Genomic DNA, 26,896 nt, shown 5'->3' with positions numbered 1-26,896 from the left:
AAATGTCTCATTTACCTCCGATGGTGTATGGCACAGGTTAACCTGTTAACCGTGTGGTTCTTTAATTAGAGACTTTTATAATCAGGAAATTAACGCATTCTATTTTTTAACATCGTGGCTACGACAGAGAATTCCAATGATCCGCTCGATATATCTTCTCATCGTCTCTTTCACTTATTTTACGAAACTCAAAGAAATTAATTAAACTGGTTATTTAACGGAACGAACATCTCTTATATAGTCTTTTTGCGATAGATTTTGATCGTTCGACGAAAATGAGATCAATATACGATAATGGCAACAAACATCGAAGGAATATATGGATGTATCGCTGTACACATTCTCCGTTAGAAGGATGCGAAAATAAGCTTCGCGATGGAAATGAGAGGAACGTGAATGCGGTGGAAAAACGTCTGGAATATATCAGGGCCGTTAACGGAGCGTTACGTATGCCAACGTCGCTACGGATCGACGTTTTACACAGCATGGGACTATCGATACGCGATTACAGTGTCTCACCTAGCGAACAACTTGGTGTACGTGCGCTGCCGCGATCACCGTGGCCGATAGAGGCCTCCGCCTCCAAGCGTGGAGAATCTCTGCACGCTCCGGATGGAATGCCGTCGCTTCTCGGTTATGGATACTTGAAACGGGGGCGATATACGCTACAGCATTTTTTCCATCGACGTGAAAAACTTTACTACCATTTCTGTGGACTTTCGAATTCCTTTAACTTCACGCGAAACTTCAACTAAATTAATCCATCGTCTTGCAATATCTAGTTACGCTCGTCACGCCGAATTACCATTTTCTTTAACAGAATTTCACATTCCACGGATCGCTATAAATTAATATTAACTATTATATAATGCTTCAACGTTTTACATTTGATACGGTATATCGTTAGATAATGAACAGTTGGCGCGCAAGCACATACTTAACGAGTAATTAAACGAGCAGTTAAACGAGTAGCTAACGCTTATGATCGATTATACGTAGCTACTGGAAAGATCATAAAGCATGAGGCTAATAATTCGTTTAGTTGCGTCTACCCATCGATGTTAAGTTAAAGGAGACCACAAAATTACAAAGTAGACAGGTAGCATGGTAAAAGTATCGCATCTCAACGACCTCGAGCAACCCGATCTGATTTGCAACACGACGTACAAAACGAGAAGTACAATTGCACGACGGATCGTCGAAGCGTTTCCTCGATTAAAACAATTAGTGGAACCTGGTGTACGTACGTATGGCGTCGCGGAAATTTTTTACGATCGATTAAACGAGACGCTGTGTAGCCATTTGTTGAACGTTTCAAAGGTGTGACAGTGGCCGATGGCGTCCGACGAATATTTCAAAGCGCCACGGGCTATCTGTCGCACCGACCGCGTCTCTCTTTATTCCGTTGCTCGTTCTCCGGTTCATCGCTGAGCGCGTAAACCGAAATGACGCGAAACCGGATGACAAATGCCGCGCGATTACGCGACAAGTCGTTCGAGGAGATCCAACCACGTTTAAACGCGCTTTCTCGCGTGTATCCAACCTCCATAGGACTTTTTACACGGAACTCCCTCGGCCATCCGTCCATCACGGCGACTCGTTGTGTGGTTCTCTTGGAAATTCGCTCGGTAACGCGTGGAAGGCCGCCCAGCAACGACGAAGCAAGTAATTGCGGGGTGATTAGTGCGAGGTCTGTTAGACTACGTATTTGTCTCTTTCTGAGATTATTACTCCGCGCTATCTGTCGGATACGAGTCCGGTATTCGTGTACTCTGAAGCGTGCAAGAGAATTAGTTCAGTTTGATGGCAGGTATAGTCAGGTATATGGAACGAACTATTTACCAACACGTAGCTTCTCTAATATTTTTCTGAAGTAGTATATCTGTTATACGCAATACGATTAAAATTAGTGTAAGTAAAATGTCGTAACGTTCCTATCAATCTACAAGCGTTACTCTTGTACAAGGCTACGCCTTTCTTTCATATATTTACTTCTATATACATACAAAACCAACCTTTTCCCCTCTTGCACTTCTTGTTTCACTTTGTTCGTTCAATAAAGACACGCGCTGCCACGTTGTTCCTTCGCTCAAAGGGACCCAGCGGTGCATGTATTTTTCATCTATATGAAATTCATCGGACACGATGTAGAGTCTGCAAGTTTGGTTCGTTTATTCAAACGACAGAGTGTCCAGGATCGAGTCGGGGAATATTCATGAACACGGTTTGCCGGTGAATCGACGCGACAAGGAGCTTACGTACGCGTGCACCTCGGCGATGCTCCGTGTGGAAGAAGCGCCATGAAAATCCGGCTTTCACGCGAGCTCGCCTTTCTAAAAGCGGAATCTCACCTGGACGAAATCGATACCCAAGCCTCCAAAACGGAACAGTCATTTCTGCTATCGGGTTCTCGTAATTGCGAACCTTTTAATACGACTCCCCCACTTCCAATACCTTCCAGCGCAAGAAACCTGTTTATCCGTTCTCCATTATCTTCGACACGAAAAACGACATTACGAAACGCGGTTCGCGGTTAACCTCTACCCGGTCGAACCTCACGGACGTATTCCCCATTTTTTCGACACCCGAATTTCACACTGTCAACGAGCGAATTAAAGTCGTTTAATCTGTCGGAGATTTTTCTTCGTCGGAGGTAGCCGCGAAGCAAACGTTGCACAACCTATCTACCGAGCAGCTGGATTTAGAGAAAGCCATGCTAACGAGATGAATCCGCTATCGAGCTGAAAATCTCTCGACATTGAGAACGAAACTCTCAATACCATTGCGCTAATTAATGGGATAGATTTTTCGGTTAACACGAAGTATATTATGGGTATTATGTGTTTCTATTTCGTCGAAGCTGGAAGATTGAAATTACGTCGAAAACCTAATTTCAAGTAACTACCTTGATGTACAGTGTAAATACGTACATATTTTCTGTTTCTATTACGTTCAGTGCTAAGAATTGGATCAATTAAACAAGTATACCTATACGAATGAAAAACAGGATAGAGTAGCGACTGATCGTATCGATTTATGGAATTGTACACCAACAAATATCCTTCAACGCCTACGATGTCCACCGTTTTGATACGGAAAGATTCACGAACTAAGAGCGTGACACGCATCGTTTGCGAATTTTGTCCATTTTCACGTCAGGGCATCCTCTTTCATTCCCGATAGCGGAGAAAGATCCCGGGATAAGCCGGATTAAGATCTCACAGAGAGACACGGAGAGAACGTTCCTCTCGGGCTGGCGCGGAGGCTCCGTGACGGTAATTTACGCGTAATCGCGACGATGATCTCCAGCCTCCGAGACAACGTTCAACGCGACGTCGTAATTTCACGCGAACGGAGAAGGTCACGGCGAGCATCTCGTGAAATCGACACGTGCGCTAACCACGAAGACGAGAAACCGACAAGAAATCAGATGAGAGTGATCTGCTGAGACGATAACGGCTGAATTTCGAACGGACGTCGCGCTTTAACATAATCAACGCTTTGAAAAGGAGGAAAGCAGGGCTGAATTCGATGGAAAAGCAGGATTAATTACAGCGTCACCGCGTTATCTGCGGTACGAGTCGGTGTTGTTTGCATGCCGCGACGGGAACGAGCGTGAAATTACGATGATTATAAAATTGATCCTCGTACGATCGCGCATTAGACCCGTCGAAATTACCGGACGCGACGACGACGTGTTTTCCGCGAGATCGTGCCGACGTATCGTTGATAATACGTTCTGGGTCTAGGATCCGAGCGGACACAACGTTGTTGCTCCTTGTTTAATTGTATAATTACAACACTCGACTGCGCCGAACGACTGTATTAACGACCGGTGGCAGGGCCATTTTCCGGGGAGATCGTACGCGATTAATTGGCGGCGGAGCGAGGTAATTAGAAATTATACCGATAAGCTACGAGGAAAAACAGCGCGCTAGTTTTCTTCGACGGAAACTCGACCACGCTGTTCCATCACGGGTAACGTGTCCTTTTAGGAGAGCGGAAAACGAACTCTCCATCTTGATACTCGGAGGACGTTCGACGCGAAACGTTCGACGAGTTCGTTCGATCAAACGCGTTTACTTAGCGATAACTCGTTCCCTGTGGCGAGCACGAATTTGCAAATGTCCAGAACGATTCTGGTGGAAGAGGAACGACCAGGTTGGGGAGGTTTTAGCAGGTTCTCCGGTTACTCAGGTAGCAAGCTGGACCCGAGGCCCGAGGTCGAGACGTAAATCCGGGCTACTGTTTCGACCCTGAGGATCTCAGGATCTACGTTGCGGTGTAATAAAGCCGAGAGCCGCGATCGCGCGTCCATCGGCGGATTCAGGGTAAAAATGGGGGTCGAGGACAAAGAAGGACGCGGTCTCGGAGGCGACCAGGCGGTGAAACGCCTGCCGGGAATTCCAGAAACGCGGCGATGGCCTCTCATCGTGACGAAGAGGAAAGAAGAAGGAGGAAAGAAGAAACTGTGCGGTGGCGGTTTCTCGCGAGGATCGTGGACAACACGGAGAAGGGGCGGAGAAATCGCGACGACGCAACGTCCCGGTAGGATTTATCGAGGAGACACCTGAATCCTACCGGAATCTCGTAGCTGTTAAAAAGATCGGCTATCCTGTCGCGTTCGCGGAGGCAACGTAGACAACGACGTCGACGGTACGCCTGGTGGTCGCGAATTTTATGCAGATCCGGCGCGATCGTGTAAATATCGCGGTCGGTGTTGCTCGGTTGAGGTCAGGAAGAGCGATCGCCGGACCCAGATCGGGAGTTCACCACCCAGCCTAATGGCAATTAAATATCCCCGGGCTAATTGGCAATTATAGGCCACGGGTGTCGAAGGTGTTTCTCTTCTTCGTTCCACGCGGCGCCATTTAAGCTCCGATCTCTCTTTTCTTCCTTCGTTTTCTATCGCTGCGCTGGTTCGTCGAGAGGAACAGCAGAACCGAAAAAAAGAAACACAGGTCCGGCAGGTAGGTGCAACAAGGGGCACTCTCTCGTACGATCTGGAGCTTATACGTATACCTGGCTGCCTGTAGCCATAGCTCGCAGGTTGAGCACAGGTTTGAGAAGAGTTGAGAAGGAGGAGAGAGGGTCCAGGAGGGAGAGTTCGGTGTTTTGGACGCGAGAGAGGAGAGTTATAAGCGTCCAGACGCCACGAGGCCCCAAACGTTCCCTGGCCCATACACAGGCCCAGAGGAGAGGAAATGAGGAGAGAGGACCGAGGTGACGACAGCGAAAACTAGTTTATTTGGGACGCGGCTATAAATTAGGATCAGATCGCCACGCGATAAGAGTACCGGCTAACACCCGGTTCCTTTCGAACGTAGCGTCTCTTTCTCTCTGATTCTCCGTTCCTCCGCGTTCCGTTAACCTTCCTTCTCTTTCTTCCTCCACTTCTTTCGGTTGGTCGAGCTACGAAGAGAAGACGAAGAAGAGAAGACGAGATCGTCCTCCTCGTTGCACCTTCGCCTAGTCGTGTCTCAAGTTGATTCTCGTACGGCGTTTCGTCGTCGTTGTAGCCGTCTCTATCCCGGTGAATAATGCGGGAAAGTTGCTCGTTTCCAACCAAACGAACGACACGACGCTAATTGATATGCCTGCTGTTTGCAAACGACTCTTGATTCTTCACGATGCCAGAATTATTAAAGTGTCGACAAACAACAGGCATTTTCATCGAACGGTGTTTGATTGTTTCTTTCGAACCGTGATTCGGATCTGTAATGGGTTGTCTTGTCCTTCCCGTTTCTTCTTCGTTGCTTCTTGCTTGTTGTTTGAAAAAACTGGTCCCGATGTGTTTACAACATCGACGAATCAGATAACCTTGAAACCAGCGATATCTTCAAAATACGCGACGAAAGAAGCCAGAAAAAATCGGAGTAGGAAAGAACTTGGCGACGAATCTCGTTCTCCTTCTTTTTTTACATTACATTTTTTATAGTCGCGAGTGGTATGAAGCCGCGATATCTCAGAACCGATTAACTACTTGGTCGACTACTTTTCTATCTCTTCTTTCTATTAACGGGTCGTTGAAAGATACCGATAGCGAAGGTAGATAGGTATATCTGCCTAATTTCAGCGTTTCTTATTTATCTACGATGCGCGGACGAAGAAAGCGATGAATCATAGCAGAAGACGAGAGATAAGTGACTTGATCGTTCCAGGACTGGTTTCTAACGAAACCGCTACGTGGTTTCGAATTCATTGAAAGATTAACAAACCCATCTTTTTCGTTGCTACTGAAGACCTAATGGTGTCATTGCGATCCAATATTATTCGATTAAATACGCTTTCATACCCTCTTTCTAAATGGAACGAACTCCCAATCAACGATAAAGACAAACGAATTTGCATATTAACTGGGACTATTTTACCAAGAATTAATCAAGAAGAGGAAACCGCACCGCTTTCCTAAAGCCACTTCCGAAAGCCAGAGATCCATCAACCGAGTATCATCGTGACCTCGCCACGTTCCACGTTCTCGAAATGTTGCGCGTCTTATTCTAGCGAATCCGAGTGAGGCGCGTTCCACTCTGTGAGAGGATACATAGTACGCGAGAGGACCGTGCGGTCGGTCGTTCAGTCAGCAACGCGACAGGTTGAGGTGTGCCCGGTAGAGAGTGCGGTGTGTTCTACGGCACACAAACGTACACACGCTACTTCACACACAGACAAACAAGCTCGGAAGAGCGTGGCCATAACGCGGTGGGTTGCGCGCGCGAGAAAGACGCGGCCAGCCAGTGGTGATTCCATTCACTGATTGAAATCTCCGTCCATTTGTCACTGTCAAGGAGGTGGCGATAGCCTCTCTCCTCTCCCGTTTTCTTTCTCTACTTCCCGCTCGTACTCTCCCGATCCGTTCACTAACCGAGTCCGGCTCGATACTCGATGCTCGTTATTATTTAAACAATCGAAAGACCAACCCTAACGACCCATTGACAGCATCCAATATTAATTTCTTATCGATTCTCGGGACCACGTACCGCGAAAAGCTCTCGCGATGAGATACTCCATTCCGCCGATTTGCGAATCTATTACGCGCCCGTGTACCATGACAGCCATCCTCTCTGCCGTGCATCCACGCGTTTCCCGCTTCTCGTTCGCGAAATGAATTATTGCGATCGCACCTCGTGATGGTACACGCGGTACGCGATTAGCGTCGTCAATGTACTTATGATTTGTCATCGAGTTCACCTCTGTAGACATCGGTATACGAGGTTGTTTTTTCACTTCGACCGTACAGTGATTCTTTCGTGATATTTTTTCAACGCAAAGGCACGTATATCAGGAATTCTATCCAACGACGCGACGTTGCCCTAAGGCGATCCAAGCATACGGCGTAGGTTCGAGAGAGATCGGAAGATCTGGTTCGTTAAGTGGCAAAAAATCGAGGCTTTAGACGGGCGACAAAGAGAGCGGAGAGGTTCCACTCACCTGGAGGATCGCGACGGTGATCCGGAATCGACCCAAGGTGCCTTAGACCGGCGATACGAATCCGCTACCCATGGACTGCGAGCTGTAACAGTTGATTTGAAACGTTACCCCTGTTCCTATTTCTATATCACCGTGGTTTATACACGCGGTTTCTGCGTGGATCGAACTATCAAGGTTGGAAACGAGGTTGGTCCACCTACCCCTTGTAGAACGGTTTAAACGCAGTGGTGGCCTCCGTGGGCGGTAAGCTGGCAGTGGTCTGATGCTGGTGCAGAATGGAGTTCTGTCCCGCCGCTGAGAAGTCCTTATGAGGCGACGCCTGTAATCTGGAGCTGAAGGAGGAACCGCTGCTGGCCGAACCGGAACTGGTCGACAAATAGCCGCCGGCAGCCGGATGACTCGGCCCGTACGGATTCGGATTACCGTTGGTCGTTGCGTTGCTGTTGCCACCAGTGCAGTAACCGCCCGGTGGTGCCTGGATCACTCCATTCGGTGTAGCCACCTTCATGTTGGGCGGTGTTTGGGGTGGAGTGTCCGTACCAACCTCGGGAAACCCCGCCGCCGCCGAGGAGGACGCGCTCGAGCTCGATCCTGACGAGGAATTGGGGTTGTAATGGAGCTGCCCTCCGGACGAGGACGATAGAAAACCGCCGTATCTCGTCGCCGCGCTCGAATACGGCGCGGTCGCGGCTGCTGAGGGACTCATCGATGCCGACGAGGGTAACGCGAACGAGCTCAGGTTTCCACCTCCACCCCCGGCGCCACCTCCACCACTACCACTGGAACCACCTAGCCAAGGCTGCTGCGAATGATGGTGATGAGTCTGATTGGACAGGTGGTGCTGCTGCTGTCCGTAGTGTTGTTGGTGATGAAGATGATGATACTGTTGATGGTGAGGATGCGTGAGAGGCGGAGGAGTCTTGCTCGCTGCTGTGTCCGCCAGCGACCAGATTTTCGGCTTGGTCGCCGGGATTGGTACACCGGCCGCGCTACAGTCCGATTTGATACCCTCGTCCTTGAGATGGTCCTCCCCGGCGTATCCTTGATGATGATGGTGATGGTGCTGCATCGCATGGTGAAAGGGATGCTCTCCTCGTCGGGGGTCCTCCTCGAGATCGAGGTCGTCCTCCTCGTCCAGGTCCTTGTCGTGCTGCAAGTGCTCCGCTTTCACGTGCCTCATCGGTTCTGCAAACAGACCAGCGCGCGTCAATTTAGTAAATTGGCCGTTGAGCTTCGATGGTCGACGCTGGGCCGTGCATCGTCTCGTGATCAAGGAAAAAGTTCCCTACCGGTCATAAACGCGAATACCTCGAGTGGTAAGTATATAACGAATAAAAGCCAACTTAATAGCTCGTAAAATTCCCCTCTCTTCTCCTTCTTCTTCTCTTTGTCCGCGATATAATACACATGATAGAAAGGTAAGGAAAGAGAGTAAGATGGAAAACATTTTCCACGGAACTGATAGAAAATTTAGTAGGGTTAACGGTATCGCATTACGAGCTCGCCCCTTCCTCTCGTTATTTGGCCTGCACGCAATGTCAGAATTAATGGTTTATAATCCCTGGTGTGAAAGTGAGATCTACGCGAGTCGGACGGTATATACATATATCGGGCTCCCCGGGTAGCGAAGGGTCGACGACGCCGGGGGAAACGTATCGAAGCCTCCCTTGAACCCCTTATACGGTTAAGCTGTAAGGGATGCTGTGAAAAAAAGGGAGCGAAGCCTTCAACCACTTTGAGGCGCGAGAGATTTTAGTTCCCCCTCGAGGCAGGGAGAACACCGGGAGAGAAAATAGGGAAGCTGTATCCTTTTTCCCTTTCCCTCTGTCTCTCCTTCGTATCTTCCTCTCTTTTACTCTCGCGAGTCTCTCTCAGGGCACTCTAGGATCGTCCCAAGCGTCTGCCAGCTAGCTAGCCAGCCAGCCAGCCAGCCAGCCATCAAGCCAACCATCGAGCCAAGCCAGCCAGTCAGTCAGGGGTGAGAATTTCATTAAGAGGTTCGAATGAGTCGGCAGAGGGTTTACTTGATGGGTCGTCAAGCGATAATTCCCAAGCTAGAAGGGGCCGCAACCCCCGCGTCAGGGAAACAGAAATGGACGGATAGATGGCTGGCACAGCAAGACAGAGAGAAACGGAGATACGGAGAAACAGAGAGTTTAGGTTTAGGGTGCGTACGCGCCCCCTTATAAAGGGAACCTTATGGACCAACTAAATAGATACCACCGTCGAGTCCACAAGTGGCTCTTTAACTTTTGACCCCCTTTTATCAGTCCTTAATCTCGTAATCTTCGCGCTGTCCGACACTATACCTCGGACAGGACGAACCACGTCATCGATTCTATTTTATAATTTCTACATTCGCGGCGGAAATCGTAACCGTGCTTCGACAGACGACAGTATCGAAATTTACCGACGACGATAGAGATAGCCTGTTGCTGTTGACGTACTTGAAAAAAAAATCGAGTGGACCACTCGTGGAGAGTATCTTACAACAAGGCCAGACTGTAGCAGCCCTCCCGCTCGTGCTCTCGAGTGACCTTTTCCCTTCGACGTTTGGCATGGAAATTCATGAGGGCTCTCTTGAATTTAGCAAACTTCCTGGCAAACCTTGCGGCTGTCTCGTTCGACCCGGTACACGCCATATCCTCTGCCGTATTCAAGGGCCAGTGATACGGAAACCGCTTTCGACATTCATAGGCGTGGAACGGGCAAGCTATAACGCACGACCGAATACGTTCCACGTTTCCAACGTTTCATCCGGCGATTCCTTCGCTGTCAATATTCCCGAGAAGCAAAATGTTGGAAAGGTCGGATATATTCATACGCGAACACAAATCACCGTGGACTGGAAGGAGCGAGCTGGGAATAGAAAACAAATCGTTTTCGTACGGACTCCGTTCTTCCTCGGCGGATTTTCGGTGGGTTTGTTTCCTGCGTGGTCCTTTAAAATTACGAGGCATCACGGGATGCGCGTGACGCGTCTCGACGCAACGCCTAAATGTCTCGAATCGAAGAGAGCTGGGCCGAGAGCCAGTGAGAACTGGAGAGAACGAGCACGAGAGGGACAAAGTAAAGGGCGGCAGACAGAGGACAAGCGACGAGGCAGAGAGGATGAGGACACGAGGAACAGAGAGGACCGATATTGGCCAATGTGCGGTGGGGTAATGGTGGCCATAGGAGGGTCCGTACCATTCGTCTCGCCGCGGGCGCCGATACATCACCGTGCCTCAAACCACCACTCTCCGTGTATCTATATACACTCTGTATATACATGGACCCTGTGGCACAGAGTGTATATGGTCCTACGGATGGCTACTCAGCCCGGGCGCACCCTCCGCCTCTCACTCACAGAGCCACGCTTAGGGAGACGAATGTGTGTGCGCGCGCGCGCGCGCCAGATCGAGCGCCAACCTGTACGTACCTACACGTACAGGTACGTATTCTGTACATGACGCTATGCACGGTGAAAGTGTACGTGTATCGTTCAACGTATACGTGTATACGTGTGTTTGTATGCGCGTGTATATCAAGCGTATACGCGCGCGATCGTACCAATACCGACGAACCCGGCCGCCGGTCCACCAGGGGACCAAACCGAAGGCCATTAATCTCTTTGCGCGGCAACCCGCAACCCGTCACTGTGTTTACCCACATGTGAACCATTATGTCCGCCTCCGCGATATAGAGCCCGACACACGGCCGGTTTCGCAGCGAATTTCTAACTCGCCGTTTCCGGCCGTTGGGCAAAATGCCTGAATAAGTAGCCTATCGAGCCGAGCGACGGCCGAACGACGCCAAGGGGCGAATAGAAACGACTGGATCTCGCTCGCTCGTCCGACGATTTCAGCGACGCTGAGAAACTCCAGTTTGGTAATTGAATTTACAGGCTGTCCGGGACAAACGACTCGTGCTACGCGACTTTGAAACTCGACCGACTCGAAACGACCTGCTTCTTGCATCGACGTTACGTGGCTTGAAAGCGTGGTACTGGGATTTGCACGATCCGATAGGGAGATGGTGTAGGAGGAATTTTAAAGAGGGACGTGTAGACTGGAAAACAGGAGAGAAGTCCAAGATTCTAGGCAATGTCTGTCGATATTTTCTAGAAATCTACGGACGGCGTAAAGATAGAAATCATGGATATCCATGTATAGGACGATATTTACGAATACGTAGGTGTAAAAGAAGGCATATTGATTAATTAATCGGAAAAATGCTCGGTGTACGTATAATATGTAAAAATATGTAAAGACTATTTGAACGCGTAATATGCAAGGAAAGATAAACACTTTTAGAGATATATGTAAATATTATAGCGTCAGCAATGCGATAAAATGGCAGCGGGCTCTCTAAAACAGCGTACAATTTCCAAACAAGAACGAAGAGTACTCGAACAAGAAGAAACTCATACGCTTCTCGAATCCAATAGAGAGAAGTGGCATTTATCGTAAATCGTAGCGGGACTCGAGAGGATCAGAGAGGCTCCGTTCTCCCTAGAAACGTTCGCCGTCCGCAAGGATCTCGTCGCCGATCTCCGTGAATGGCGCGCGATCCATGCAGGGTGAGGTCGCGTACGGTTATTGTGCGCGGAATGGATGCTTGCGCAATATCAGAAACGGCGACCGATGGCCACTCGATATCGGGGAAACTAGTCACGCGAGCGCTACACGCTACCGACATTCCTCGAAGAGATCGGTACGCTTCGCGGCCTGGTTCACCCTCGACCGCGCAACCGCGCAGCCGACTCCGACCTATTGTGTACACCGTACATCGGAACATCGATAATTGGCCCCTAATGGCGGTGCTTCTTCCGAGATTCGAGACACGGGTTGTTCTTCGAACATTCTTGCGGCAAATGCATGCACGACTGCATGGATTATTGCGTTTCGTGCTGTTACACGCGTGCAAGCTTATCGACTAAACTTGCCGGCACGTAGGTACGGTGAAACGAGGCTTCGACCTCAACTTTTTACGGGCAGTATGTATTTTTATCTTCGGCATGCTGTTTCAAATAATTGGCGATATAACAAGGTAGGGTTGTTCGAGTTACCCGAGCTTCGATATTTTAAAATTCAATGGTGAACCGTTCGCATATAATAATTAAACTCGTTGCATATTACTAGACGCTGTTGCTGGTTTCTAACGTAGCAACGAAAGAATTATCCGAATAAAGCTATGTTGCTCCGATCTACCTGGTTCGCTCGTTGTTTCGTCGTTGTATGCGAGAGAAAGCTGGAAAAAAGTCACTCACCGTTTTCCTCGAGGCCTCTCCTTGCCTCCTCTCCTACTCTGTCGCCTTGAGTGTCACTCGCGAGATCGTCCTTTTCCTTGTTGTCCTCCGAGTCCGTGAGAACCGCGTCATCGTCGTCGTCGGTCTTGTTTTTCGGTTCCCAAGTCATTTTGTTCTCCTTTTTGAGGCGCCGCCGCGCGTTCGCGAACCAAGTGGACACCTGCGTCAGTGTCATCTTCGTGATGATCGCCAGCATGATCTTCTCACCCTTGGTCGGGTAAGGGTTCTTCTTGTGCTCGTTCAGCCAGGCTTTCAGCGTCGCCGTGGACTCCCTCGTCGCGTTCTTCCGCCGTGCCGCCAGGTCGTATCCGGCGCCATATCTGCAAAGATAATATCGTACCTTGTAAATCGACGTCACTATAACGTCAGGGAAAACTTAACTTTTAAGGCTCGGCTAGATTTCCTCCATCTACTCTGTAATCGTTTCTTTTTACATATAAAAGTGCTCTATATCGTGAAATAATTGACCCTTAAATAAATTAATTCGACTACCATAAATCACTGCTACAACCGTAACGCTGCCTCGAATCGCTATTTAACGCCTCGAGCAAACACACTAAGGCCAATCATATTTCAATCAAAGACGTTCCGCGTGATTCTATCCTAAAACCAACAATTCATCCCCCGCAACGATAGTAAAAACGTAACCATTGTTCAACATTTGTCGAGTCGAGCCACACCACTCGAAAAGTGGCATCTTGTCGAGGGTGCGAATTCCCCGTAGATTTTGGCAAGACCAAAGTGCTGGGCGGCAGAGGGACAGAGTGAGAGAGAGAGAGAGAGAAAGGAAGGGAGGAAGAGGAAGAGAGAGAGAGAGAGAGAAACGGCCTTCCTAGATTCATTCCCCTGGCCGCGGGCTACGCGCCGGAGCATCGAACCCTCCGGGATAGGGGGCGACATCCTACTGGGTCGAGGGTGATACTCCGGCAAATATATACGGAGAATAAACCCCTAGCGGCGGCGTGATTCCATCGAGCAACCCCGGCACTCACTCGCTGTAATGGCGATTCGATCGATCCCCTCTCCCTTTTCCGTCGGTTGCCTCGTTCTAGACCTGCTGTTCTTCGTTCTCCCTCTCGCTCCCACCCCGTGTCCTCCCCACTGGGGAGCACCACGCGAGCCTGTTATAGGTATGTACTATTATATACTGTAGCCTAAAATACCTATCGACGATCCATCGGACGTGGAAGGGTGGCGGCGAGGACGATGGTGGTGGTACCACTGTTCGAGGCAGTGGTTACCAGCGACATTATAGACGAAGCGTGACGCAGCTTGACGAGGTACGAGAATCGGATTCGGGGAGGACACGCGAGAACAGTGAATAGTCCGACGATTAATGGAAACCTTTGCACGATTCCTGATATCGCGATAGATCTGGTCGAGAATCGGGAAATAGACGGAGGCGAATGAATTTAGGCTACTATCGCTTTAAGTTGACGATAAATCTTGGAAAGCTCGTTAAGCTCGATATACGCAATAACAGAGCCACGTAGAAGCAAAATTCATTGTTCGTTGCATTGAAAAAAATAAATTGTGCAACTTGTATTAACGCAACTCGTACTGACGTGATCAAATTGGTAGAAACGACTATCAGATTCTCTGTTTCTAATACGATTACTAAAGACGTTTTCAAAAAATACAGCTGGTCGATTTGATACTCGAGTGACTCGATTTACAGCCTCTGAAAGCTCTACATATGAAACACGAAAAGTGGAAGCTTACATACGAAAACAGTGTTTTATCGCGACTCGTAAATTGATAAAGCACGAATCGTAATTCGGCGTTTCGCAAGGAAAATAAATAAGCGCGCGTAGGGCGATGTTTTGCGGGGTCGAAAAGTTTACGGCCGGCACTGCTTTTCGAAAGGGAATCTATCGCGTTTTACGTCCTCGCCCGACGAGATCATCAAAAGATCCTTTTTACGCGAACGCCAGAGTTTATTCAAATGGAGACGTTTCCCGAGACTAAATCGCGTTTTACGATCGCGCGCCTATCCGGCCGATTCTGTTCTGATGGAGCGCGACAAATGGCCCGATGAGATCTTCTGTCCAGGCTTACAAGTTTAGACGTGATCTAATCTCGGGTTTCGTCGGCGGAACGACCGACGAGTCTCCTAAAATATTGGTCGCGTTACGTCGATCGAAATTCGTACCGAGACGCGACATTCTCTGTGTAGTTCTACGTTCTATATCGAACATATGCCGACTATTTAAGAATTTTTCAACTATACAGTACACGCGCGTTATATCAAAATGCAAAGAAAATGTCTATGAACGTGAATAAACTCGCGAGATTAGAGTCGAGGAAGCAATATTGTCACCGAGGAAGGAAAATAGAGGCAAATCGAACGAAAAAGCAACCGATTAGGATCGTGTGCTGTCACTCGAAAAGCAGAGCAGAAGATTACGTAATTCCCCTTTCGAAATTCAACCGTTCCTTCCCGTCGTTACTGCAATCCACATCCGAGATTGGCGATGACCGCGTCGATGGGGATGAAGGAGGTAGCGATCCGAAGGAAGCGGACTCGTGCAAGTTCGAGGACGTTTCACCCTCTATTAAACTCCCTCGGACAAGGGAAAGGCGGCCGCCGTAGATCTCGTAGCTCGTCTATAAAATCAGCCGCTTTTTTGTTCGTACCTTTCCCTCTACCTTTCACCTCCCGTTCTCCTATCCACGATATCTTTTTCTTCTTGCTTTTCATTCGAAAACGTCCGATCGATCGAGATTGTTCCAGATTATCCGAGTACGACGAAAAGAAAATGGACCACGAGGAAAAGTCGGTCCCTTTCTGGCTATCTTCCAGGATTGACGTTGAAGATGAACAAGGTAGAATCAGGTACGAAGAACCAACTACCGAATTTTTCTTCGATCTTCCATTAATTGTTTACGAGTCAACTAATTCTCGGTGGTAAGGGACACGCTAAAGGTAGGAGCTTGAGGGTAGCTTTTATCGAGTTCACAGATTCAAAAACTATCCTTGTGTTTAACATTAACGCGCTTGAACTGTGTCGATACATTTCAGTACTGCAACAACTTTTAATCGTTATTATCACTCTGGCAACTATTTCGACTATGACCCGTTCCATCCACGGCTATCCATAGATCAACGCCAAAGAGAGTTCCTCTCTGACGGAACAAAAGTTTCCATCGAAACTATCCTCGTATCAATACAGCGACGAAATCGCCTACGAAATGGCGAGGCTTCTTTGTCCGCGAGAGCCGCGGCCGGATCGACGAAACAGTTCATATAAAGTTGCGGGAGCACCGGTGGAAACGTAACAACTCGTTCTGCGAATAGCCGGGGCGGGAAGTTAGAAATTGACAGCGGCCGCCGCCTCTAGATTTAATCGACGCCCGAGCCCCCCTCATTGATATGCGCAATTTCGACTGCCTCCCACACGCGCGCGGGGGCCAGCCCGCTGCCGCCGCGCAATTATCCACACGTATTCGAACGCTTGGCCGTGTGTAGGGGCCGCGATTTACATACTAAGTGTGGCGTTGCGTGCCAGCGGAGAATCGCTCGGATGTATCGACGCGATCGTTCTGCGCCCCGATGCAATGCAGATGCGACAACCAGCGAAGCTCGCGTCTTATACGAGGAAGGTTAGATCGAGTCACGGTCTTGCGCGTAAAAGTTTGCGACACGGCCGTGCGAATCTTTAGAAGCAAAGAGGGAAAAAGGACTCGGGCAGAATCGTCGGGAATCTGAACTGCGTGGGCTCTTTCACGATCGATCGCCGAAATCGAGTTCCAGATACGAACGCTTGGAATTTCGTGTTGTATATTGGATGTTGGTAATCGAGTAGAATTCCGAAACAATACGCTTTATACCTGAATCCTCCAATTTTAATAATCGTGTAAACAGAATTTGCTGCAGATGAAAATATCGTAAGCCGTATATGTGCAGTAACGATCATCGCACAGTGTCGGCGTATACGATTATTACAACAACGTACAACGTCGCTATCAACGACCAGCGAAAATTTAATCGAATTCTCCACGCACAGGAAGCAAACTATCCTTTCGCACTTCATCCACGCTTCTCGTTACATCTCGAGCTTAGATTCCAACGAATCGGTCAACAAATATTCATCGTCGGACGATCGTGACGCGTTCTCGTCGCATATTATCGCAGTGGGTACGAAAACGTACGCAAATTTAGAAAGACAAAACACGGCCCGAGGTGGATGGAACGAACGAGGCTCCGCGAGAGAAACGAAGAAGGGTGTAACGCGGAGAGACGTGGCGAGTGGTGAGCGCGCGAGGGTGGGAAATAGTGGAAAAGAGAGGATATCGTCGAATAGCTCCGGTAGGTAATAACGATGCGAAAGGGGGGCAGAGATGAGCGCGTAATACTAGACACCAGGGCCACTCGAGCGACTCATTAGGGGCTTTGCATATGGTGGCGTCAACCTCGAAAGGTTAACCAATATTGGCAGAACGCGCGTAATTACGTCCTCCGGCCTCGTATAGAGCCGTGTATATAGCCTCGATAGTTACGCCCGGTCCCGGATGTGCAAACGTTTCCTACCTACCTACCTACCAACCAACCTACCAACCAACCAACCAACCAGCCAGCCAACCAACCTACCTTGTGCTTGCACCACGCAACCTACCTACCGCCGCGTCTGCTCCGCGCGCGCTGCATCCAACTGACCCGCCTCCCCTCTCTCTCTTTCTCTCTCTGTGAAACTGCAACTGCTGCACTCGACGACGACAACTTCGCCACCTCTTATCTAATCCGAAGCGTCGCGTCGTCGCTGATCCTTTTCACCCGACTCGTGTTTGAAACGATTTTACTCTTGCGCGAGAACGACGGTTTAATGGTTGTCCGCTGCTACTTGGAACACTCGCGACATCTATTATATCTGGGTAGGTGGATGTCGACTTTGGAAGCATTTTAGATCCTAGAGCAGAAATTGCCCAGCGATATCGTACGAGTTTCGGATAACTTTCCACTGAGTTAATTTCGAACAAACGCGAATTGTTGACAGACTCCAAAGTATATACAATTTAATCGTTAACGATTAACTCGTGGATCGATATTTTTGCAGTCTACACGGTGCTACAAGGAGGTATTAATAGGAAAATCATGAGGATCTTTCGACTCACGTGCTGGATAGAATCTAACGAATAATTTGTAGAACGTTTTCAAAACCTTCGTGATCAAAGTAGTAGTCCTGCTACGAAGTCTAGCAAAAGTCTTTCGTGCCACTGTTATAAGCACGTTAAAACAATCAGGATATTGAGAACATAAACGAGATAAACAAGATATCAAGGTCACTGTATAGAGCTCCTACAGAAAGCGGACCAGGAATTATAATTTTAATTCCGATAAAACGATTTACACGAGACTAAAGTTAACGAAGGTTCTTTTTACCAGCGAAACGATAAAAATTCCACACCTCCGGATTAGCATAAAAATTTCACGATCGTTACATGGTAGGGGTCGATTATAGAGTTGGCAAACACGCGAGAAATTTTTCTTGCAAAGTTGGAGATACCGATCGATCTACGCGACGACGAGAGCAAAGAAAAATCGTGCTCGCAACCGGTCGCGGCTCCATCGCGGGAAAAAGCTCTCCCTCGCGCGAGACCGTTTCTCGTCTCCATAGTAGACGTCTGTATCTAATGATCGAATAAAAAGCGGTATCTCCGCATCGAGCCAGAATTGAGTTAGCTCGAGCAACAGCGTTCGAAAACATTGCGCGATTTCATAGTTCGGAACGACCGTCGGCGAAGTCGAGGAAAACGGTTCAGTTGCGACCGATTTTCTTCGGTTTTGACGAGTGAAAAGACCGGCGATCGGCTTCGAGACAATTAACAGGAGCCAACGAGAACATTTGGAGAAAAGAGAGTGGCGGGCCGATGGAATCGTAATGGTTCTTGAGAGTTTCGTCGACGAGTTTCTCAAGGAAGACCGACGTCGTTTCACTGTGATTTTTTATTCAGCAGTGAAATAGCGAGGTATCGCGAGAGGACTTGGAGAGTTAAAACGGGAAGGAAGAAAAGAACAGAAGGGCGAGGGTGTCGCGGGATCTACGTGAAAAATGGCGCTCGCGAATGGGAAAGCTCCGGAGAAGATCCGTACGTGGCCAGCATCTGCGCCACTTTTACTCGTCCTCGTGAAGATTATTCGAGCGAGTGAATCGAAAAGGAGTGTAAACGTATAAGACGAGAGAAAAACATTGATCAGCCGGTCTTCGTTAGCTCGCGCTATAAACTGTTTCAGGAAATTAATGTTCTCCGATAGAATTAAATGAACTGTATTGATTACCACGTGGGAAACTTGTCGTGGAACGAGCCTTTCGGCAAACTGGATAAATACCAGCCGCGATATTTTTCACACTATTATTACACGCCATTAGTAAACAGTTAGTTATTCCGTAATTTCAATATTCTTCTCATGTTCCCCTCATACTCGGCGTTTAAAATATTTAATTCAGCAAAGTAGCGATTAGAGGTAACGGAAGTTCTTTAAAAGGAGAAAACAGAAGCAGACAGCACGAGGGTTTTGAATTCAGCGTCACGGAAGAAAGGATGTAAAGGCACATGGATGCTGGCGACAGTTCCCAAAGGATCCTAACGACGTATTTCTCATTTCCTGTAATCAGAGCGTCCTCATCCGTCCGTCTCAATCGAGTCGCTTCAGCCTGTTAGCGGACAGTTCTCCAATTCAAGCGTTCGAAACGCGGCACCGAACGGAGAGCCGGCGAGCGCGCCGCTGATGAAACAATAGCGGCCCGTCGCCAACGACGAAAGTGACGACACAGAGAGAAAGAGAGAGAGAGTGAGAGAGAGAAAGAAGCGAAGCGACGAGGAGCACAGCACAGACACAGAGTGGAGGAGACAAATAGAGCGAACGAGGGAGGACAACGAGGAAAGAGGGCGAGAGAGGGCCGTCGTATTATTAAGCAAGTAAATTAATAGAGGCTCGGCGAGCAATGGAGAGCGCCGCCCGAGCGAAGAGGGTGAATATTCCACGATAAACAATGCCTACAGTTCGGAGTTTTGCACGGGGCGAGCGCGCACACACGCTTCGCGGCGACGTATACGCGCGTTCGTTGGAAGCGGGGATTCTCTAGGAGGAGAAAGAGGTAGAAGAGAAGGAGGAAGAGACAGAGAGTACCGGTGGATACAGGAGAGAGAATCAAAACTGCGACGTGTGGTGCGTGAACGAGCGAGCAAGCCGAGCAGAGGAGGTGTACACGCGCGTGAACTGTGCAGAGAGTCTAGCGTGTTTGTGTGTGGACACGAGGGTTGCTAAGCAAAGTAAGTAAAGCACCTGTGGGAGCTGGTTCGCTTTGGAGGGTGGAAGGAGGTAGCTACGTTAGAGGTGGAAGAAGACGAGGTGGGAGAGGAGAAACGTAGCAGAGACCGAGGAACGAGGAGCTTGATAGCGAAAGAGAGTGGCGGCAAGGGGGGAGAGCGAGGAGGGAGGGAAAGGGAGAGCGAGCGAAAGAGAGAATAGAGACTAGAGAGGCTTGGCGAACAGGCGAGCCAACCCCGGGAGGAAGCCAATCAATAAACTCACTCACTCGCTCTCCTACGGAGAGAGACCTACTGCTCTCCCTACACTCGCAATGCGACTATATATGTATACAGGCAACCTGGAAGCCTCCATTACGTACGCCCACTCGGCTGCCTACAGCCATTTTGTAACCGTTCGCCGTGCACGGTTTCTCTCGAATCTCTGTGTCTTCTCATCCCCCTGAGCAAACGAGAGAGACAGAGAGAAAGAGAAAGAGAGAGAGAGAGAGAGAAAGAAAGAAGGAGAGAAAGAAACGAAGGCCGAGGAATCGAAAGACGACCCGACCTGACCACGTCACGTTCAACGATGACGAGAAAGCGCCGTTCGGCGAGATCAAAGGAATACGAACGGCTGTCGATCGAGATCTAGCTCGATATCGAGTTCTTCCTCGCGATTCTTATCATCGCCAATGATCTTTTCCCTTCTAATTATCCATCGAAATTTCCTCTCGTGAAACGAGAAACGTGTCTCCATGGAGAAACGTGTTTTGAAATAAAGGGGAGAAAAAAGGAAGAGCGAGAAAGAAACGAGAATTTAGATTTACGAGCTACGAGGAAAAATCGAGAGCTGCAGGGGAACCAAGTGTTTCCAATTACGCCTAGCGTCGAAATCTATGTCGATGTCTCGTTTTGTCAACGGCACGCGACACATGGTTTTCGAAAATAACCCTGTTCGTTCCCACGAAAGCTGCTCGGAAGCTACAAGACCCGTAGCCAGCGCGCCACCTTCGAGCCGGGTTATTACATGCAGGTTACCAGGGCGGAGCTTCTCTTTCGTCTTTTTTTCTCATAAAACGCTCTCACGAAGAAAGTAACGCGACCTGGTTTATTTTCCACCGCGTTCCCCGTTCGACGCTCCACCAACAACGAAATTGCCACTCGCGAAAGGTGACCATGTCCCTTTACCTTCTTTTTATTTTTGCACGTCGTGTTTCGAGTAAACGCGCCACCTGCGAATGTTGGCGTCGCCACGGCAAAAGAGCGACTTTTTCCCCATAATTTTAATTCTGCCCCGATAAATAATCGTTCTACCGTTCTGACAGATTTTGATATATCGCCGATGTATCGCGATACAGCGGCGGCGCGCGTCGAGCGTGCTACGCGAGAGAGCGAAATAAATTTCCGTCGTAAATTCGCCCGTCACTTTTTCGTCCGTGCTGCCATTATTAATCAAAACACGGATCCGTAACGAAAATACGGATCCCGTGGGCCGGCCTCTATCCGCCCGCTGAAAATACACACCGCCACCGACGAAATCACTTACTCCGATACAATGTTTGCGGCCACGGATCGACGGTGTCGTCCCCAATGCGCGACAACCACCTCTTTCTCGCCATCGATATTCCGCAGCTTCCCTACAAGATGAAGTACAGGGGTCCTCGTGTTGACAGCACCCTCGTAACTCTTATCCACGAGCGGCAAGAACGAGCATCCGGTTTGCTCGTCACCCTTCTTACGGATTAATTGTCGCCTACCTTTGTTTGGACGTGTGTTGTTTTGTAAATACCAGTCTCGAGACTCGATGGGGAGAAATTTGATTGAAACGGCACGTGGGATAAAGGACGACTCTTGAGACGAGCGAAGATAAAAAGAATGCGACGATTTATCCCGTTGTTTTCGGACGATTTTACAATCATCTCGTAAAGCCTCCTTGGATAAAGTAAAAAGAATCGGAAGTCGCGACTTTAAGATTCGAATCGAGTATCTTTAAACGCGAACACGAAGCAGAAACGGCAGTTGCCCGTTTGGTATAAACATCAACGGGCCGCTTAAAATTGTGTATCACTCCGGTTATATCGGGGCAAAGATATTACGAATTCGCGATAACGATAACCATTGCTGCCGGGATATGTGTAACGAGTACGAGAGATCGTGACTCCTGTTTTAATGGCGGCACCGAGAGCGGTTCTCGAGCCACGCGAAGGGACGAGAGAGAGTGGAACGCGGCTGGTGGTTTAATCTAATGGAGCCGAGAGACCATGAAACCTGGTGATAAACTTACCCGTAGGCGGCCAGGGTTGGATCGTAGGGATAGTAACCCGTGGCGGCAGGTTGGAGGGCTGCCGTGCCCCATGCAGCACCCATATCCGCCGTCATCCCCATTCCCGTCGTGTCCTTCAATCCGTACGGATTTCCCTGCAATCGAATCGCATAATTAATTACCTTGGTAGAGATTGCGGCAACTCGAACGTGTAGAAATTAGAAATTCAAAGTACCCTTCAAAGTTACAGTTGGAAATTAAAAAAAAAAAAAAAAGAAAAGAAAAATGAAAGAGTAAATAAAGATTCTGTTTCCGCATGGAGGAATTTAATTTTTGATGGCGCAAATTAGCATTATTAATTGGTAATTATTTGTAACATCAAGGAGAAGAAACGAAAACGAACAACACGATCCATCTTCCACCTTCTTATCTATCTGCGTATTAAGGTCAGCCGTGCGAGAGCGCTTAAGACCGCAATGTTACAACTAGCTTTATTGTAAACATTGGATACCATATGACAACGCTACAGCAACTTTTAAAACGATGATCGATTAGCTACAAGCGACGATGGTTACCAAGGATGAATACATTGTCTCGACAACTTGCACACCTTCCGGCGAAGCTAAAATAAATACACGGTATAAAACTCAACAACGTGTATCATTTATCCGTACGATTACACGTACCGTTCGAGATATCGCATTCGTATGTTAACAAGAACGGCACAAGCACCAGAATCGCGACCATGAAGAATGATATACAAAAGCGACGGTTATTTTTACCACCGCCTCGTGACTAATTTCGTCTCCAAGCTCGAATATTCCCTGTCCCGAACGGAGCAGCCCACTCGCGGCAATTTATGCAAACGGTCCATCCGAATTAAAATCGATCGATCCATCATCTTAAGCGGCAATCTCGCCGCGGCGCAGGTTCGTTCCAACGAGGTCACGCGGATCAGTCAATCCATCGACGAGTGACTGACGATCCGTTAATCGAGCTACACCCACGAGAAACGCTCGTATTATCCACCAGCGAATTCGTTCGCCAGTAATAAAACGATTCCAGGGACGATTATCGCCGCGAACAATCGTGTACTTCGCCGTTCTTTTCTCTTTCTACTTCGCCTGATTCTTCGAAAGGAAAAACGAAACAAACGTTGGAGAAAAGAGGGACACGAACGGGGCAAGGGAGCGAAAATTTCGAGTTTTAAACGAGCCAACGTAGACGCTGCGACTCCGTCTCGGCCGGATATATCTACTGGCGCACCGACTCGCGGGAATTGGATGTTTCCAAGTGTCGGTACAAAGCGCGTCATAAAGACGCCCCTTGCTTGGAGGTAGAGACAGAGAACCGAGAAGAGAGCCGAAGAAAAAAAGGAGAGAATAGGCAGTGACGTTTGGGGGTGGAGAAGCACGAGAAACGGTGGCGGCGCGTTTGCTGGCTAATGGTAGCACAATGGGATATTATTAGAACGAAGGCTTAAAGCCGTTTGGCGCCAGGAAGTTTCGCGTTACACAGATCGGCGGCGACTCGCTCGCCTTGCTTCCCTGACTCTTAATTCTCGCCGGGTTCATCCCTTCGTTTCGATTTCCGAATCCGCTCCGCTCCGGTAGCCGTGGCTACCTTTGTGGACCACCGTTCTTTCCCTTATACCCTTCTTTTTTCCCTTCTTCCTTCCAATATGTAAAAAAGAAACGGAGAAGAGGAAAGAAAGAAAGGACACACGTATTTGTCCCCTGTTGCCGGACTTCCATGCCTTCTCTTTCCACGGAGGCAATTTTAATGGAGAACCGCGGGTGGTCCACCGTCGACGCCTCCAACTATTGTTACGAGTGCGGAACGCCGCTCGGTCACCAGCCGATTATACGACCCACCGTGCATTATTAAGGTAGCAATAAACATGCGCCAGTCGAATTTTCTGAACGCATTAGGACAGATGACAAGCCTCGCATAGACTTGATCCTTAAATCTTCAAAACTACAAGCGACCGATATTAGCTTTAGAACCATAATCAATTAATATTCCTGTAGTAACGAACCATTGCACATTCGAATATGAAACCTATACGTTTCTTTCTCTTCCAATAAGCGCTCATAGAAATTACAGAGACAGTATCTTTCCCCGTTTGATCAGCGTGCGTCACGACACAGCCGCGTCTCCGGGCGAAAAACGATGTCGCGGCCGATTATTATCAGAGAGCACGTGCACGGACGGATATCGGTGGATCGGCTGCGATGAAACGATTTGCGACTGGCGTGCATTTGAGCGTACGTGACGAGCCCAGAAATTATTAAACAGCAAGTGGAAGCGTATAAATTCGATTAACGTTAGATTCGAGGCCGAATAAACGTCCTTTTTGTCGTTCGTGGTTCTGATACTCGAAAGGTGAACTAAAGAGCAAACGCAAATTTTTTTTTGCATGTCCCTATACCAGGGGTGCTACGATTTAAAAAATTTCAAAATTTTCGTCGATTCGTCCTTGATCGCGTATGGAGAAGGAAAGCGAGAGGACGACATCTACTTTATTTGCTGAGAGTTCTTTTTACGACAATGTTGCATGATACGTACTGTTCGCCGGAACTGCAACCTTTCCTTCACTATAGAAAGCTTCGAACCTGTAACCGCTAAACCGATGCAACTTAGCAAAAAAGGAGAAGTTCCAACCCTTTTTAATTCCGTGTAACACAAAACAAAGCTAAAACAAACCTTACCACGTTACTCTAAAACTTAATCCAAACGCTTCTTCCACACCCTCGGGAAGCCGTGATTCGTCGCGCCCGCGCGTACACACACATACACACACATACACTTACATACACACACGGCCAATTAGCACACGCGGACGTACTCCCCGAAAGTTTGACGGGCGAGTACAATGCCAAGTTGGACGGCGCCGTTTCGCGGAGTTCGATCCTGAGGTCAGCGACAAAAGACAACCGGCGGAAAAGTTGGCCGAATATAAAGAGGGGACGACGTGACACGAGGCCCTCGAAGTTTAAAGTTGGAGGCTCGGCCAGCAGTTCGGCTCGACGATAATTTAATTAACGGTCGACAGGGTGGGTCGAAGGGATCGGACGGAGTTTAGTATCGATGCGTAACGATAATGAAGCCGTAGTGAGTTCTCGCGTGGGACAGCAGCTTTCAGAACATTCTAAGCTACGAAGCGATCGGTTCGCGAGATTTCGTTGAACGTTCCTTCATTCGCGAGATCAGAGATCGTACATGCTATCTATTCGGAAGACTATTTATTCTGCGGAGAGCTTGCGTTAAACAAGGACCACCGTGGTCGGCTAAAAGAGACCGCTTTTTATTAGTTCCTTTATCGCTCTTCGCTCTCGCGCCACCCACTTCATTCAATGCTAATCCGATTCTTATTATATTATAATGCTCGTCGAAACGACGGCGCGCCGGTCGAATCGTCGGAAGCACATGCTTCCTGCTTAACGATCCCCACTTTTTCTGCCTTTCTCTCTTTTTTCCTTCCTCGTCTTTCGAAGAGACAAAGGGTCACGGGTGAAACGAGGAAGAAAAGATCGAAGGAACACGAGAAGGAGCAACGGCGACGCAGAGGAACAGGCTGAAACGATGAAATTCGCGCCGCCATTGGTTTGCGCGACGACAGCATCGTCGTTTCTGCATGTGCCGCCTGTCGATGACCTTATTTGAATCACCTCATTATGTAAGAATTTCGTGTACGCGTTCGAGCTGGCGCGCGCGCGCTCCGCTTAGGTAACAGAATGCGTGTTCGCGAGTCAAGTACCGAGCTGAAATCAAAGACTTTTATTCGACTTCCTTCTTCTGAAGTCTTACGGGTTTCTTCTTTCCATGTACGCGAACGATCATCACGACGTGGAAATTTACAAAGGTCCATCGCGCCAGAAAGGCGTTATTGCCTAGTAAAGACATTCAGGGAGCCATGCTGCGAGAGGAATACCCGATCCGATGCGAGTTAGCCGGCGGGAAATGGGGAAAATAAAGCGAACGGTTTCAGCGTATTCGCGACTCAAATGGCGGAACATCTGCAAAGATAAAAGTTGCTTGAAACAAAACCGTTGCTTATCAAACTCGACTACATTTTATTTCATTTCGTAGTCAATATATATATCTGAGAAGCGATAAGATTACCTACATTATATTCGATATACGTTACTAATAACTTCACCCTTTCAGATAAGATTAGTTGGCGAGCAACAACTATTTTCACACGATAACGCAGCTTTATTACCAATTCGGGTACTGGTGGGTCGCATTTTCACGCGCATGCCACCCACCGTTTTATCGTTCGTACAATACATCCAAGTAAGTATTATTTTTATAGAAACGTTTATCAATCTGATTACTAAACAAAGTACCATGAAAATTCCCTAGATGCTGGCAACCTACGCGTTACACTTTTTAAATCTTTCCACCTCATAGCGAGGATAAACGACGTTGCACGAACGTCAAGAGGGCATCGATATCGCGAGCGGAGGGTGATCGCGGGCTCGTCAAAATTCTCAAAATTCCCGCTGGTCGTCCATTTATGACATTCCAGGCTCGGTTGTCGCACGACCGCGGGAGGCTGAACGATCTCGTCGCGTGCACGAAATTGCACGACACCGCTGAAATTCCACGAAGGGCTGACCAGGGCGAGCAGGCCGCGGGCTAGCTGCAATTTATTGCGA

At 48.5% G+C, this 26,896-nt stretch overlaps 1 protein-coding gene across 2 annotated transcripts in view; it reads right to left on the bottom strand.

The window, feature by feature from the left end:
- Nucleotides 1–26,896, bottom strand: part of LOC126920255 (homeobox protein caupolican-like) — a 75,473-nt gene that overhangs the window by 5,421 nt on the left and 43,156 nt on the right. For both annotated transcript variants that reach the window (XM_050730351.1, XM_050730361.1), the window contains exons 3-6: nucleotides 22,254–22,387; nucleotides 12,683–13,041; nucleotides 7,632–8,616; nucleotides 7,432–7,513 (exon numbers count right to left, since the gene is read on the bottom strand). In XM_050730351.1, coding sequence (XP_050586308.1) covers nucleotides 7,474–7,513; nucleotides 7,632–8,616; nucleotides 12,683–13,041; nucleotides 22,254–22,387 — 1,518 coding nt within the window. In that variant the 3' untranslated portion in view covers nucleotides 7,432–7,473. The remainder of the gene's footprint in view (nucleotides 1–7,431; nucleotides 7,514–7,631; nucleotides 8,617–12,682; nucleotides 13,042–22,253; nucleotides 22,388–26,896) is intronic.

The sequence above is a fragment of the Bombus affinis genome, chromosome 1, assembly GCF_024516045.1.
Source record: "Bombus affinis isolate iyBomAffi1 chromosome 1, iyBomAffi1.2, whole genome shotgun sequence".
Lineage (NCBI taxonomy): Eukaryota > Metazoa > Arthropoda > Insecta > Hymenoptera > Apidae > Bombus > Bombus affinis.
The sequence above is the reverse complement of the archived record's forward strand: the minus strand, read 5'-3'. Positions and strand labels throughout refer to the sequence as shown.